Genomic DNA, 15,679 nt, shown 5'->3' with positions numbered 1-15,679 from the left:
TAATTTGTAAACAATATACTTTAATTCTATGTTTTCGAAAGTAAATAAATAATTAAAAAATCTGTTTTTTACGCACCCAATATTATATGATTTATATATTTCAAACTAAATATATATTTCTATCATTAACAGCTATAAAATGAATCATTTTCGATGGAATGTCTATCATTAAGTAATCTATAACTGTCATGCAAACTTTGAATGTTTCTGATATCAATTTTTTTCTCAAACTAATACTAACCTTTTTAAACGCTTCTATTAAAGTCAATCATAACCTAAATCGTATCGAATTATCGAATAAAAAATATGTAAACGCGTAAAAATGGTCTGAGACCATTATAATGAAGCTATTGATTTCGAAACTATCAATTTTGAGCCATTTAGTATAATTAAATTAATAGTGTTGTTTCCTGAATATCAATTAGAGGCGGTCCTTTCATTTTATATTGGGCCATTATAAATACAACTTTAATACCGAGTAGGATATAACTGACGAATGTTATTGTCAGCACTTATCAATATAAGTTAAGAGATTCTCACTAAAAGTTCATCCATTTTGGTTGCTTTTTTTCTATTGGTATAAAGACTGTAAGCGATTGCGAAGCTCTCGCACTACACACTCCGCCACTGTTGAGATTCAGGTGTCAGTCGGCGTTGTGCTACAGCTATCGGAGAATGAGTCGTGTGTATGGGGAAAACTTCATGAGTGATGTCGTTTCAGATTGACTTGGTTGACAGAAAACCGCAGATTCACCACCATTACTGCTTTGTCCACGGAAGTTTCAAGGTCTGTTCTTTGAAGAGAGGGTATTGAAAAGCTTGTCCACAGATTATGACAAATGTCTAAATCTCTTCGGTGATTATGTCGAAAAGTTAGCAAGTGTACTAATCTTTTGGTAATAAAATTTATGTTTTATATGAACTTGTCTTTTATTTATAGCCTATCGGAGGCACTCGTAAATATATCCGCGCGTATGGTACAGCGTTTGCTTATTTCTTAAAGCAATTCTTAATTCGTCTTTCTTTTGCTAGAACTATTTATTCTATTTGGTCAATCCTATGCATTTAACAAAACAGTAGGAGATATCAAAGAAAGTAAATCTAACTAACTAAAAACTAACTAAAAGTGACATATGGGCAACTAATAATAAAATAGATAATAAAGTAAAAGCAATCGATATGGAAAATGAAATTATAAGACAGTTACAACAAGAAACGATGAAAGAGAAAATAAAAAAAAGCAATTTTGAACTGGTTTGGACACTTAACACTGATGAAACATAATAAACTAACAAAACGAATACGGAAAGCAATAGAACTATAGGGAGAAGAAAGGGCAAAATAATACAACGAAATAGTAGATATAGGAAAACAAAGACAATAGATGATAAATCAAATGATGATACTCGCAAATAATAGAAAAATATGGAGGAAATGGGTAATTGGATACTCATTTCTGATGTACTAGTGAGTTTAATCCTTTATTCTAATAATATATCCGAATAAATTTCGTTGTTTCTTCGTTTTTTTTCGTCAATATGAGTCCTTTTTCGTTTTCTCCTCCTTTTTAAATATATACAGATTTGATTTCACTGTTATCTTCATCTGATTCTTCATTTTCATAGTTATTATTTTACATTCATATTATATTAGGTAGGAAAAATGTAAGCATACGGTATATTTGTAGTTTTCCACAAAAAAAGTCTATTCAAGGTCAAATTTCTTCTTCTTCGTCTATTAACCATTTCTTACAGTTAACTGTCTTACTCAACATCATTTTTTACACTAATTAACGTTCACCAAAACACTCACACACTGTTTTCAACAAACTCATTTCATCAACTTAGGTTCAATCCTCTTCAAGTCGTCTTCACTATTAAGAAGATGGATTACCAAAAAATTTGTATGATAAGTAGTACTGTTTCAAATGTTCCAAGGTGCACACGATGTATCTTAGTACTTTGTTCTGAAATCTTTTAATGATTTATAGACTACTTTGACCAGCACAGCTTCACATTTCTATACCATACGACCAAGTGGTTTGAGAGTTGTTTGCTTTTCTTTCTAATATGAGCTTTCCAATGAATGATTCGTTTATCAATCATGTTTATAGGTAAATGTTGTTGAGCTCCATTGGTAAAGTTTGCATGGAAGGATTCATTACGTTAATCCTCCACTTGTTTATTTTCCTGCCGCTTCTTCATAGCTATTTCCTATTGCTAGTATAGCAGTATCTTCTACAAAAGTAGTTTAAATATCATTTACTAATTTAGACATGTTATTCGTGTACAAAAGGTATAGGAGAGGTCCCAAAACACTACCCTGTGGCACTCCCGCATTACTTTTCCTAAACACAGAATAGGCGTCTTCTTTTTTAAATCTGAAGTGTCTGTGTGGGACGTAAGATTCTAAGATATTAAAAAATTGTATTTCTTCTATCGAATGCCTGTACCACGTCAAGAAGTATTGTCTTTTTTTCTTCCACTGACCATTCTATGACATTTTTAACTTAATGGACGTGATCTATAGTAGAATGGATTTCTCTAAACATGAATTGATGATATAGGATGAATTTAAACTTTTTGATAATAGGTTTGAACTGTTTAAACTGCATTTTGCGAATAGTTTCAACAATACAGAAGAACGGAAATATGGTTTAGGGATCTGAGGGATCTGCTTTATATTTAATTGGATTATTAGCTTAGTTGTTGTTTTTCTTGGAAGCTTCACCATTTCTTACTTGAAGCAGCACTACATATTCAGTTCATCATCATCGATTCTTCTTTTGATTTTACTACTACTGATTGTTTTTTGTATTTTTTTGTTACTGTACTTCCTGTGCCATTCATGGTTGCATATTATTTATTAAGTGTAAACTATGTACAATGTATTTTGGTTCATATAATCATCCATGTTATATATGAATTATTAATGAGAAACCGAAAAGCTTTTGTTTAAAGTTAATACCGAAGCATGATGCGCAGAGTAAATAAATTCGGTTAATATAATTAGACATATGGTCATAGTCATCTATTAGCGAAATTAGGTACCTGTATCTGTATATAGACACTTTGTTGTAATAATAGGTTAGAATGGAAACGCAAACTGCATCATAATATTGCACAAATTGTGGCATGGGTCATAATTATATTAAATTACGGTTTCATCAAATTCCACGTTGATTGCAGGTCGATTTTGATGAAAAAAAAAAATATAACCAACAACAGAGGTGCGACCGAAGGGAGATAAAATGAAGAATTTAAGTTATTTTTATTCAATATATTGTGTAGCCCCATCAAAAATCTGTAAAAACTGATATAATAATTAAAAAAGCGCCTGATGTTTGTACCAAGACGAAATGTGTGATTCCAAAGAACATCGATGGGGTACGTACCAAGATATTGAGGAATCTTTAGGCATTAGTATGTTAACCAATAACAAGATACAACATGTTCGTTGGTACCTAAAATAATTTGGATTTTGCAGAAGTGACAAATCTTAGATCCACGATTACAATCCCTAAAATCTTTCAAGACAAGTCCAACAAAAGTTGAAGGAACATAATAAACCTTCTCTGACATGATCAATTTCGTGGCAATCCCTGTTTTTTTTCGTGTAATATGCAACTTTGAATGGGAATTTTTTTTGTAAGGTCTGGAATTCGAATGTAACAAACGATTCTGACCACTAAATATCATATCAATTAAATTTCTTCTAGGCCAAAATTAGTTTACGAGAAAAAACATATTACGTAGCTAAACGTTAAACCGTTTTTATTTCTTCTTTCTACCTGACGGACGATCTTTTTAAATTACTTGTCCGATAGATAGCCCGAAGCCAAACTTAACGACAGACCCAACCGATTAAGTCAATTTCGAAGGAACTACAACAACCACAAAAACTGAATCCAATTTAATATTACCCTGATGAAATGTGCATTGGGATTCCTAGATTAATAATACCAAAAAATAAATTATCTTATTCGAAACAATAAGTCTTATCAGAGGCGGACTACCAGATTTAAAATCAGTTTTTACAGAAACTTATTTGGTATATTTATAAAAAAAATGCTCTGAATTAATTGCCAGCCAGAAAAAAAAAACCAACTGATTAGTAACTATACGAGAAACTTGAAAAAAATTCATTAGAAATACAGTCATAGATCAATTTTTTGCCGTCGACGTCGTGCTATTTATTTGTTTTTACTTCGTATTGTTTCGAATTGTTGACTTTTTTATAGTTACTTGTTTATTGTTAGTAATTTGAACGAATTGGATAATATTCTTAGATAAACAAACCTCTTCATAATTTAACGAACATACATGAATGAACATGAATATGAGTTTATTGAGCAAAATAAATGATCAGATTATTCGAAAAACAAATACGTTCGTAATATAATGAAGATAGAGCACATTCTTTATTAGATATGAGTATTTTCAGCAACTAGGAAGATGTTGCTGTTAATTTACTTCTAAGATTCTTTCATGGACAAATCTCATCATGATCTAATAGCAGAATAGCACATTCATTAATTGTTATGAGTATTTTCAGCAACTAGGAAGATGTTGCTGTTAATTTACTTCTAAGATTCTTTCATGGACAAATCTCATCATGATCTAATAGCAGAATAGCACATTCATTAATTGTTATGAGTATTTTCAGCAACTAGGAAGATGTTGCTGTTAAATTACTTCTCAGATTCTTTCATGAACAAATCTCATCATGATCTAATAGCAGAATAGCACATTCATTAATTGTTATGAGTATTTTCAGCAACTAGGAAGATGTTGCTGTTAAATTACTTCTCAGATTCTTTCATGAACAAATCTCATCATGATCTAATAGCAGCATAGCACATTCATTGATTACAATGAGTATTTTTAACAACTAGGAAGATGTTGCTGTTAAATTACTTCCAAGATTCTTTCATAAATAAATCTCATCATGATCTAATAGAATCATAGCAAATTAATTTATTACAATGAGTATTTTCAGCAACTAGGAAGATGTTGCTGTTAATTTACTCCTCAGATTGTTTCATGAACAAATCTCATCATGATCTAATAGCAGCATAGCATATTTATTGATTACAATGAGTATTTTCAGCAACTAGGAAGATGTTGCTGTTAATTTACTTCTCAGATTGTTTCATGAACAAATGTCATCATGATCTAATAGCAGCATAGCATATTTATTGATTACAATGAGTATTTTCAGCAACGAGGAAGATGTTGTTGTTAATTTACTTCTCAGATTCTTTCATGAACAATTCTCATCATGATCTAATAGCAGAATAGCACATTCATTAATTACTATGAGTATTTTCAGCAACTAAGAAGATGTTGCTGTTAATTTACTCCTCAGATTGTTTCATGAACAAATCTCATCATGATCTAATAGCAGCATAGCACATACATTGATTACTATGAGTATTTTCAGCAACTAGGAAGATGTTGCTGTTAATTTACTCCTCAGATTGTTTCATGAACAAATCTCATCATGATCTAATAGCAGCATAGCACATTTATTGATTACAATGAGTATTTTCAGCAACTAGGAAGATGTTGCTATTAAATTACTTCTCAGATTCTTTCATGAACAATTTTCATCATGATTTAATAGCAGCATAGCACATTTATTGATTACAATGAGTATTTTCAGCAACTAGGAAGATGTTGCTATTAAATTACTTCTCAGATTCTTTCATGAACAATTTTCATTATGATCTAATAGCAGCATAGCACATACATTGATTACTATGAGTATTTTCAGCAACTAGGAAGATGTTGCTGTTAATTTACTCCTCAGATTGTTTCATGAACAATTCTCATCATGATCTAATAGCAGCATAGCACATTTATTGATTACAATGAGTATTTTTAGCAACTAGGAAGATATTGCTGTTGAATTTCTTCTCAGATTCATTCATAAATAAATCTCATCATGATCTAATACTAACATAGCACATTTCTCAATGGTCATGAGTCTTTTTAGCAACCGAGTTGATGCTGTGGTCAAATCCCTCTTAGATTATTTCTAAAACGAAGCTCTTCAACTTCTCTCCTTCTTACGTTTGACAATAGTTTTGGTTTTATGATGACAGATTAGAATTAGGAAAATCAGTAATGAGTGTAGTACTTACCATATGAAGTATTCTTCTTTTCTCCGCATGTACAAAATGATGTTTGAACATGAATACAAAAGCACTAATTACAATAGAAATGGGATTCTTGATTTGTTTCTTCAGTTTAATTTATTAGAAATACTAGAACAATGGCTAATTCAACTTTTTAGACCATAAATCTTTCTTTTAGCCACACAATTGTTTTTGCTTTTGGAGAAACAATTTTTTTTTCATATTGAACGATGCTGGTGGTCAGATCCGATCCTGAATTGAAAGGTTGGAAAAAAAAACGCGTTACGCATCGATTATGTCCACCTGCATGTTTCAATTAAGTTTTTGTTTCTGAAAATTTCTCGGCACGAACTTCTCGACGGAAAAAATTGAACTCGGAGTAAATTATTTCGAAAGGTGTGAATTTTAGGGCTGGTATTGGTACGTTTTTTTCACAAATTTCCTTTTTAAACGTCATCGGGTAAAAAATTGTAAAAACTCGATTGATTTTGAGTTCGTACCAAGAAAAAGTGTTCGTCACTTACTTAGGAGTGGATACACTCAAAAAAGTAGTAAAAGGATGCTTCTATTGTTAAGTGTCTGCTGATGTTATTAACAAAACGATTGTTACCAACAAAATGATGAAAATTTGTAGCAGGGGCAGCACGTGCTGAAAAAACTTTAGATTTTCTGCAATGTTTTTAAAAAACTAACGTTGAAGAAGATTTGTCGTCTTAGTAATATTTTATTTTAACAATATTAAGATATGTTTCACTAAACTATGCTTCGGGACTCACGGAAGAATCTTTGATCTGCTGTTAAAATCTATTTCTTATATAATGAGTACGTTTTTTTTGGTTCGAACATTTTGTTATCACTTTTATTTTGAAATTTACGATACACCTTTTTCTCAATGGAATGCAAGGAAGACCAGGTTAGTCTGGCCTTGGTTTTAGTCTTGAATATCTGGTCTTAGTCTTGGTCTTGCTGTATTCTGTTTTAGTCTTTGTAATGCAAATCTTGCGCGGAGTTTTGTTGGTATAAATATCATGAAAAGACTCCAGAAATCAAAGCATAAACTATCCGATATAGGAGAGTTTTTTATAGTCCGGGAAAATAGTGTCAAAGTTGATGTTTCAAGCTTACAGTTTCTTTCACCAGGGATCTGGTGAAAGAAACCTCAAGTCTCAAGTCCAAAAACAAGATCTTTGTTAACTAAAAAAACCAATACATTGTAGGTGCTTAGGACAAGACAAGAACGACTATTAACTAATTATATAAAACCAACGATTGGTTTTGGTTTTAGTATGAGGAAAATTCATTACGAATGCATTATTAAAATAGTATAGCACTAGCAACTGGATACAACGGTTTCAATTTAACTATTTTTTATAGTTTCCAAGCTCCCTACATCTTTTGGGCGAAGAATCTAGACCAGGATGATGCTTTCATTTATCAATTTTTGACAAGCGTTTAAATGAAATTTCTCCTCTATTAGTCCAGTGATCAACGGTAAAAATACTATTCCTTCTCATCAAAATAAAATATCTTATCAATAAAATAGAAGTTCAAGCATTTAGAAAGTTAAAAAAATATTTCTACGATTAAAATAAAGATCGCTTGATGTTTTAGGATACTATTTACGTTTATCAGCCCTTAATCAATGTATTTCAACCCGTATTATATCCACGTATATGGTAGACTTCGATTTTCAAGGTATTTACTATCTACTGTTAAAGTTTCAAGCGAATCGATGCGTCTTGATGGATTCGTTGTTCACTGGACTATATATTTCAGCTTAAAAGTTTCGACTCTAGATTTAAGAGCAATATTCAAATCACAAGACTCTGTTTTGCATGAGTCTTGGTTTTGTCTTTCTTGGAAAATCTAGACCCCCATCAGTTAGGCTAATTACTACATGAATATCAAATTATAAACTGTTTTGAGTCCCATTTTTCTTATCTATTTGGAATTATCAAACTTCAAGTTGCAGTATACGAATCAATATTAATGATTAATTGATATGTACCATTTTTATGAAAATAAACCATTTCCAACAAATATTTTCTCATCAATGACGTACTAATCTATTTTCTAAATATTGAGATGTCTGTCCTATATAAATAGCATCACAATTATTACCTTAAATATAATAATTTATTTTCTGATGTTTTAGATCATATTTACTAAAATAATAACAGCTGTAGAGTAAATTCTAATTATACGTTCAAACAGAAAAGTTAACCAGTAAAAAATTTTAAAATAGCCGTTTAAAAGTAAATACATTAGAGGTTCAAATAGGATTTTAAAAGTATAAATATTACGTTATCTTCAACTTAACATTCTTCCAATATCGATGGAAAATAGCCTCCAGGTTTCGAAAGAGAAGTAGTCACACATTCTATTTACTCTAAAAGTTAAGTTCGCTAGAAACTCGTTTCATTTGTTGACAGAAACAATTCGTTTTCATATTTTGAAAATTTTAAACGGAAACTATTCACACGAACTTATTGAATATAAAAAAAGTTTCAAAAATTAAGCGAAACATGTAAAATATTATGATTTTGTAAATAAGTACGAGATATTCTTCGATTAACTTTGCCATTAAATTGAATTGATGAAAAAACGACAATTTCACAAAATATTCATTATGCAAGTCAAAACTTGATCCAATGGATCCAAAGGCGCGTTCCCAGAGTGGGTTTTCGCGTTTCGAAAAGTGAAAAAAATAACAGGGAATCAAATCTGACGGATACAGTGGCCGAGTGAAGGCTCTTGTTTGGTGTTAGACTGGAATATGAAGACGCATCATCGTGGTGAAAATTGCTTCACGTAGACGCTTTGAAACGACCAAGTAGTACTCCTTGTTGGCCATTTGACACACTAGAACGAATTCATAGTGAATAATACTATGATTTTTTGGCACAGACTTTTGTCATGTGTATAAAATTTTTCTAACAGTTTCTTTATCGGCGTTTACTGCATCGACACAATTTGGTCGATTTTGGTCACCGTTTCCGGAGTTGAAACAATCACAGGGCGACCTGGGCGCTGGTCGTCTTCAGTGCTCTCTCGGCCCTCACTAAAGCGCTTACACCACTCAAAAACACACGCACGAGATTGAGAATTGTCCCCATAAGCCTCTCGCAACAATTTATAACACTCAGTCGGAGTTTTTATCAATTTAACGAGAAATTTGAGATTGATACGTTGTTTTTCGTCACACATGGTTTTCAGCACTACTCGTTTTGTACCCTACCCGTCTAGGGCGTCCTCTAGACTCGCAGTCTCGTTATTTAATAGCCACACCTCGTATAGAGATTATTTAATAGCTACACCTCGTATTTAATATTCCACTTACCAGAAGTATTAGAAAAAATAGAAAAAGATATCGATCAAATGTATAGATAAATTTTATTGTATCTTAGAGAAATAAAAGACAATTCTGATTGAGAGAAACTACTATTATTGAGAAAGCAATTTTGGAAATAACTGAGAAAATTCATAATTACTAAGTAGAACATTCTTAAAAAGATAAGGAAGAGGAAATTGCTTACAACTTTTCAATCATATTACTAACAGCTTTGGAAATGCTGCTGATAACAAATTCTCAAACCATGACCTATTTTGTAATATTGAAGATAATTTAAATACTTCCGAAATGATCTGTAACGCCGAACACAAACAAATACAATCGTAAAAATTATAAAGATTATTTACCACCTGAAGTTAGACTTTATAATGGAAGTCGATAAATTAATAGAAAAATAAATGATGGGATATGAATATTTTTAATTGTTTGGACAAATTGAATCAGCATGAAGTTAAATCTGAACTGTGTAAAATCAAAAATTGGACATAACATGAAGATTTATATAATAATATTCAGTGAAATAATTCTTATAGCTACTATATACTACAAAGAGTACAATTGATGAACAAATTAAGTAAATTGGATACCAAAATACACATCAACACCATTGAAGATTTCCAAAGAACTTATTTCGTAAGATAGCGAAAGATTTAAGATTGAATAGATGCAAATAAAATATTTACAAGGTTGTTTGGCGAATTGTTTATTTTTAGGATCAAAGAAGACTCCATTTTTTAAACAAATTTCCTAATCAGATCTATTAAAGTATATATCGAGTTTGTAATAACTCAAAAATCGCTGTAAGATATTAGCGCGTTAACTCAAAAAACTGACCCGCATAATGTTCTAATGGAAGGTTTCTGCGAAAACACGGCAGATATTCTAATGAATCCACTTACCCTTTGAAGACATGTGGCTCGGCATTGAGCTACCCTCAGCGGACTTCCCACATCCTGCGAAGCTCCAATGAAATATCTTAGACAAGAAGTAAGCGTTAAGAAACATAACACCGATTGTCTAAAAAATGCCATTGCAAACAAAAATTCGAAACAAACACACAGGAAAATTATCCTACGACACAAATTAAAATCACCAAACACAAATCACCCAAAATAAAAACACAAAAGTTCGAGATGAATATTTTGTTCGCGTAAGTTTTCAATCAGAATTGGCGCGGAAGCGAAAACCTACTCCCCATGCCTATCTGTACCGAACTGAGTAATTTCAAGTCGACGACAGATACCATAGCTGATGCAATCGGGGGCAATCGGGTAAAAACGGATACGTAGCGTCGGGGATTTCGAAGGGGTTAGAGCAAATCCGGAAGGTAATTGTCTCTGATTGGCGAGCGGCGCTTTTTGGGGAAGGTATACAAAAAGTTTCATAGAAAAGGTTCAAATTTAATTTACAAAAAATTTATCCCAACCTCCCAATTTCATTTGAATCGGTTTTTTTTAAACGGGCGCAAGTCCAAGAAAGTAAACTTTCAGAAAACTGAAAAAAACTATTTAAATCCAAATATTTTTAAGAAAATGTCAACAATTTACGGCACGAGTACGATTTCCGTGGCGCCCCATTTTGTAAATCGACCCGAAATAAGTCGAAAATGAAAAATAACATTTTTGATATCTCGCGTCGTTTTCGAGATATCGATATTTGAAGAATTGCAAATAAGTTATTCATAACCTAACCTGACCTAACCAAAATAAATAACTTTTGAAAGCATTCAGAACGTACTTTTTGCTCGAAAGAAGACATTTTTACATTAAATTACTAATTAAATATTCAAACTATATAATATTTTATAAATAATGAAGAACAGCCTAAAATTCTTTATGAAAAACATCAAATTATTCATGTATTCATCATATGTTAAGTTATATGCATCACAGAGTGATGAAAGTTATCAAAAATGGCTCATTTTGCTATAAAAATCAGTATCAGGGTAAATAATATAAAAATTAAATAAAAAATCTTCTGTTTATCGAATTACAAGATTCATATTGAATTAGAAGTGATAAAATATTCATTTGAAACGAAGTGTTGATCACCATCTGTTCAATAAAGCGAATTTTGAACTAACGTTTGATTATAACTTTAAGTATCGATATCTCGAAAACGAAGCGAGATATCGAAAAATTTCATTCTTCATTTTCGATTTATTTTGGCCTAATTAAACCAAATCGTGGCGCAAAGGAAATCGTACTCTGCCCAATTTACAACAGGATTCAAAATTTTACACTACAACCGACTGTTCAAAATTCCAACAATCGAGATAATACTTTAATAACACTACAGAAAAAAATTTGGCAAAAATATTACAATAAAACATACTACTGTCGTTTTGAATATTATTAGAGAATAATCTGAATATTTCTCAAAATTTATCTAAGCTAATACAAGTTCTCAATCTTTTATTGGTCTTTTATAACCAAAAGCTCTATAGAGAATAGAAAACGGTTCGGAGTGGACAAAAGCCCTGTATATTGAATACTAAATATCCGTATTATAAGATTTTTTTAACCTATTTGCCAATAGAGGTTAGACAATTCCAATTCCAAGAACTTCTTCCCAACAAATTTCATCTGAAATACGTTTGTGGGTTTTTACATTCAGTAGCAGCTAAGAAATTATACAAAAATAGCTATTTCAGTTGTGAAAGAACCAAAAATTTAAAAAAACATATAGTCCAGGATCTGTTAATCTAAAAAGTCCTACATACCAAAACTTTAGAAATTGAAATCGCGAGGATAAATGTTTTTCTTTCATGGTATGTAATGGTTTGTCTAAGGTTTATTCGATAAAAAATTTCGTTCGCTTTCAAAATAATTTACGCACACCAGTTTTTTGGTCGGGAGAGGTAAGCAAGCTTTTTTTTAAAGTGTGTTATGAAGGAGGCAATTTCTCCTTCATTACGTAACATGATTTTTTTTATTTTATTCGTTTTAATGTATACTTTAAGATTTTCTTGGTTTGCTAGCTCCAAAACTGCCGGAAATATCCAGCAAACCAGCTTAAAATCCATTGACTCCGAACTCATTTTCGATATGAAATAACGAGACTGTTTACGAAAAAGGGTTTTATTATAAAAATTATTTTACTTTCGACTGTTCCCCTTCAATATACTTTTTTCCATTGATCGCAGCAGTGCAAGCAAGTCTTCTTTGGTTTAGGAGCTATGCCATTTTTTGTTTTAACGCTTCTATCGACTCAAATCGGATCTCTTTCAAAGCAGATCTTTTTCTAACCTAAATCTAAGCAGACCCGTTGGCACAAGAGCTTTTGGTCAGGAGTAAGATTTTTTGGCACCAACTTTTTTCATATGTAATTCATCATGTAAAATTTTTCTAACCGTTTCTTTTTCGGCGTTTACAGCCTCGGCAATCATCCGGATGCTTATTCGTCGATCTGCACGCATAATTTGGTTGATTTTGGTCATTGTTTCCGGAGATGAAATAGTCACAGGGCGACCTGGGCGCTGGTCATCTTCAGTTCTTTCTCGGCCCTCTCTAAAGCGATTACACCAATCAAAAACACGCGCATGAGATAGAGAATTGTCTCCATAGGCCACTTGCAACAATTTATAGCACTCAATCGGAGTTTTTTTCAATTTAATGAGAAATTTGAGATTGAAAAATACTTTCGTTTACTGCACAAATACTGAGTCTCCCGGCCAAAAAATTGGTTTGCGTAAATTTTTTCTGAAATAGAATGAAATTTTCTATCGAATACACTTTAGACAAACCATTTAATACCATGACAAAGAAACATTTATCGATTTTCTTAATAATTAATTGTTCTAAACATTTTTCCGGCCATGCAAATCCACGCAAACCTCGCGTTTTCAATTCCTATAGTCTTGAACAATTTTCATAATAAAAAAAACTTTTTAGATTGACAGCTCCTGGACTAATAGTGTAGATGAAATGGCAAAAGAGCAAGAAGTTGAAATGTTGTGGTTACTACATCACTTTGACAGTCTCATTGGACAATAAGTAAGTAAGAACTTTGGAAGCATTAGCATTTTGTTTAAATCATCAATTATCAGTAAAAGCAAATTTCAATTCACTAGAATAATCGATTAATCCATATACCTCCTTGCAAACCCTTGTTCGTCATCTCGAAACATATTATAGTAAATTAGTACCACAATTTTTTCTCAGTATAAAATTTATATTATAGGTTGAACCTAACAATTTCGCTGACAATACAAGCCAACATCGTACGTTTTTGAGAAACTTTCATTTTAGTTTTATAGTAAACCACCAGGGTTTTATTGCATTGCAGACATGGATCGATCGTTCGGCAAAAATACCATATTTAAAAATTCAAATGAGCAGCTTGCATGCGTAAAAATCGGTATGAAAATCCGTCAGGTGCCATAAGTATAGATTGGAAACACAATCACGTTATTTTGCATTTATTACAAATTTTTTTTATTTAATATATTGAAATTTTATGCGGCAACTCAGCTTTCAGTTTCAGTAACAAGTCGGACGAGCCTTCAAATACTTTACATATAATATGAGGTATTCATATATTGAAAAAATATACCAAGATGATCTCAAATAAAAGAAATATTTCTTCCATAATAAATATAAATATACACTACCGTCCAAAAGTTTTTGCCCACCCTATATTCTAAATAAGATATATAGATAATAATGTAGTGATATTAAATTGTTAAATTTCGACAAATAGTCCCACAACAACTCAATCTGGTTGAGATCGGGCTACTATAACAACAAAATCATCACTTTCAGTACATTATTCTTTTCCAATTCGTTCAAAAACTCTTTGCATAGCTTCGATGAATGCTTGTGATCGTTGACATGCCGAAAGATAAAATTTTTTACTTATCAGGCACTGGCCACATCGTACTACTTCAATTTTTACCAATCTGCAGTCTTCCTTCCTTCGAATCGTCCCCAAACTATCACCGATCCTCCGCCTTCTTCTGATCTGATCTTAAACCCAAAAACCTCGTACTTTGACTCATCACTCCATAAATCTTTCTTCAACTTTCCATTCGTTTTTTAACCCACTGCAACCTCTTAATATTATTTGACGTCTTTAAAGAGGTGTCTCAACCAGACCACCACGCAGATCCTTAGATTGATTTGAGTTGCTATCTCTAGACCCGTGAGTAATCGAGGACGTTTATCTCCAGCTGTTGTGATTTTTCAAGACCACCCTGAATATTTTTTATCGCCAATGCTCCTGGTGGATGCATATCATGGTACGCTTACTTTTGTCAAAACTATGAAGACTCGCGATTAATTCACGAGCTCCAAATCGAGATTTTATAGGTTTTACCAAATTTAAAACCTACAAGTCTGAATTTGCGAGAAAGAAAACAATTCGTGAGCGAGCTTCAGAATAACCATAAATCACAACACGTTCTGGCATCTTATAGGGCTAGTTGGGACTAAACTACAATCATAAACATCGAAGAAATAATTTGTTTTAGCTTGTCGCACTCAGCGACAAAATATAAGCATGTCCTGGTATAAAGTATGTTTCGTTGATGTTAATTTTTTGCTTTCGGGCTTCGTCTCCATATAATTTCTTGTCTTATAGTTTAATCTTTTAAAGTAATTTTGTTACTATAGTTTAATTTTCATTTTCTCGTTTGCTGGCTGTCAATATGTCAATAATCCTTCATTTGCCTGAACCCATGAATATTAATCATTTTATATTGTATTAAAACAGTCTAAAAATTACAATTTTGAATAAAAGTGAGGTTATATTTTTCGCCAGTCCGTTCCTCATACCCTTACTGTTACTGTCCCAATTTTTTTCGGGATTTTAATATAAAAACTGCTCGTACATTTATTGGAATTCAGTCTTAGACGGATAGATTCGGTGTTAAGATATTGCGATATGTCCGACTTGACTTATAGGCAAAAAAAAAACGTCAAAACATTGGCTTGGGATATAAGAAGTAGTTTCGTAAAATATGTGAAACGCCTTTCAGTTGCCTTCGGGCCGATCTTTCTTCTGTGAAAGATGTGGAAGCGGATTGAAAATGAAAGTTAGAAATTTGAGTTTTTATTGAAGATGACATATATCAAGTTGGTTCGAAAAACAGTAGAAACATTTATCGACAACGTTGATGGTACAAATGATAATGTTCGTTGATATTTACACATATTTTCTTTTAATATAAAAAATGTCTGTCAATGTTA

At 31.9% G+C, this 15,679-nt stretch overlaps 1 protein-coding gene across 1 annotated transcript in view; it reads right to left on the bottom strand.

Moving 5' to 3' along the window:
• Positions 1-10,707, bottom strand: part of LOC130893242 (uncharacterized) — a 176,034-nt gene extending 165,327 nt beyond the window's left edge. Inside the window, exon 1 of the mRNA XM_057799169.1 lies at positions 10,391-10,707. Coding sequence (XP_057655152.1) covers positions 10,391-10,522 — 132 coding nt within the window. The 5' untranslated portion in view covers positions 10,523-10,707. The remainder of the gene's footprint in view (positions 1-10,390) is intronic.
• Between the last annotated feature and the right edge of the window lie 4,972 nt (positions 10,708-15,679).

This window comes from Diorhabda carinulata, chromosome 4, assembly GCF_026250575.1.
Source record: "Diorhabda carinulata isolate Delta chromosome 4, icDioCari1.1, whole genome shotgun sequence".
Classification (NCBI taxonomy): domain Eukaryota; kingdom Metazoa; phylum Arthropoda; class Insecta; order Coleoptera; family Chrysomelidae; genus Diorhabda; species Diorhabda carinulata.
The sequence above is the reverse complement of the archived record's forward strand: the minus strand, read 5'-3'. Positions and strand labels throughout refer to the sequence as shown.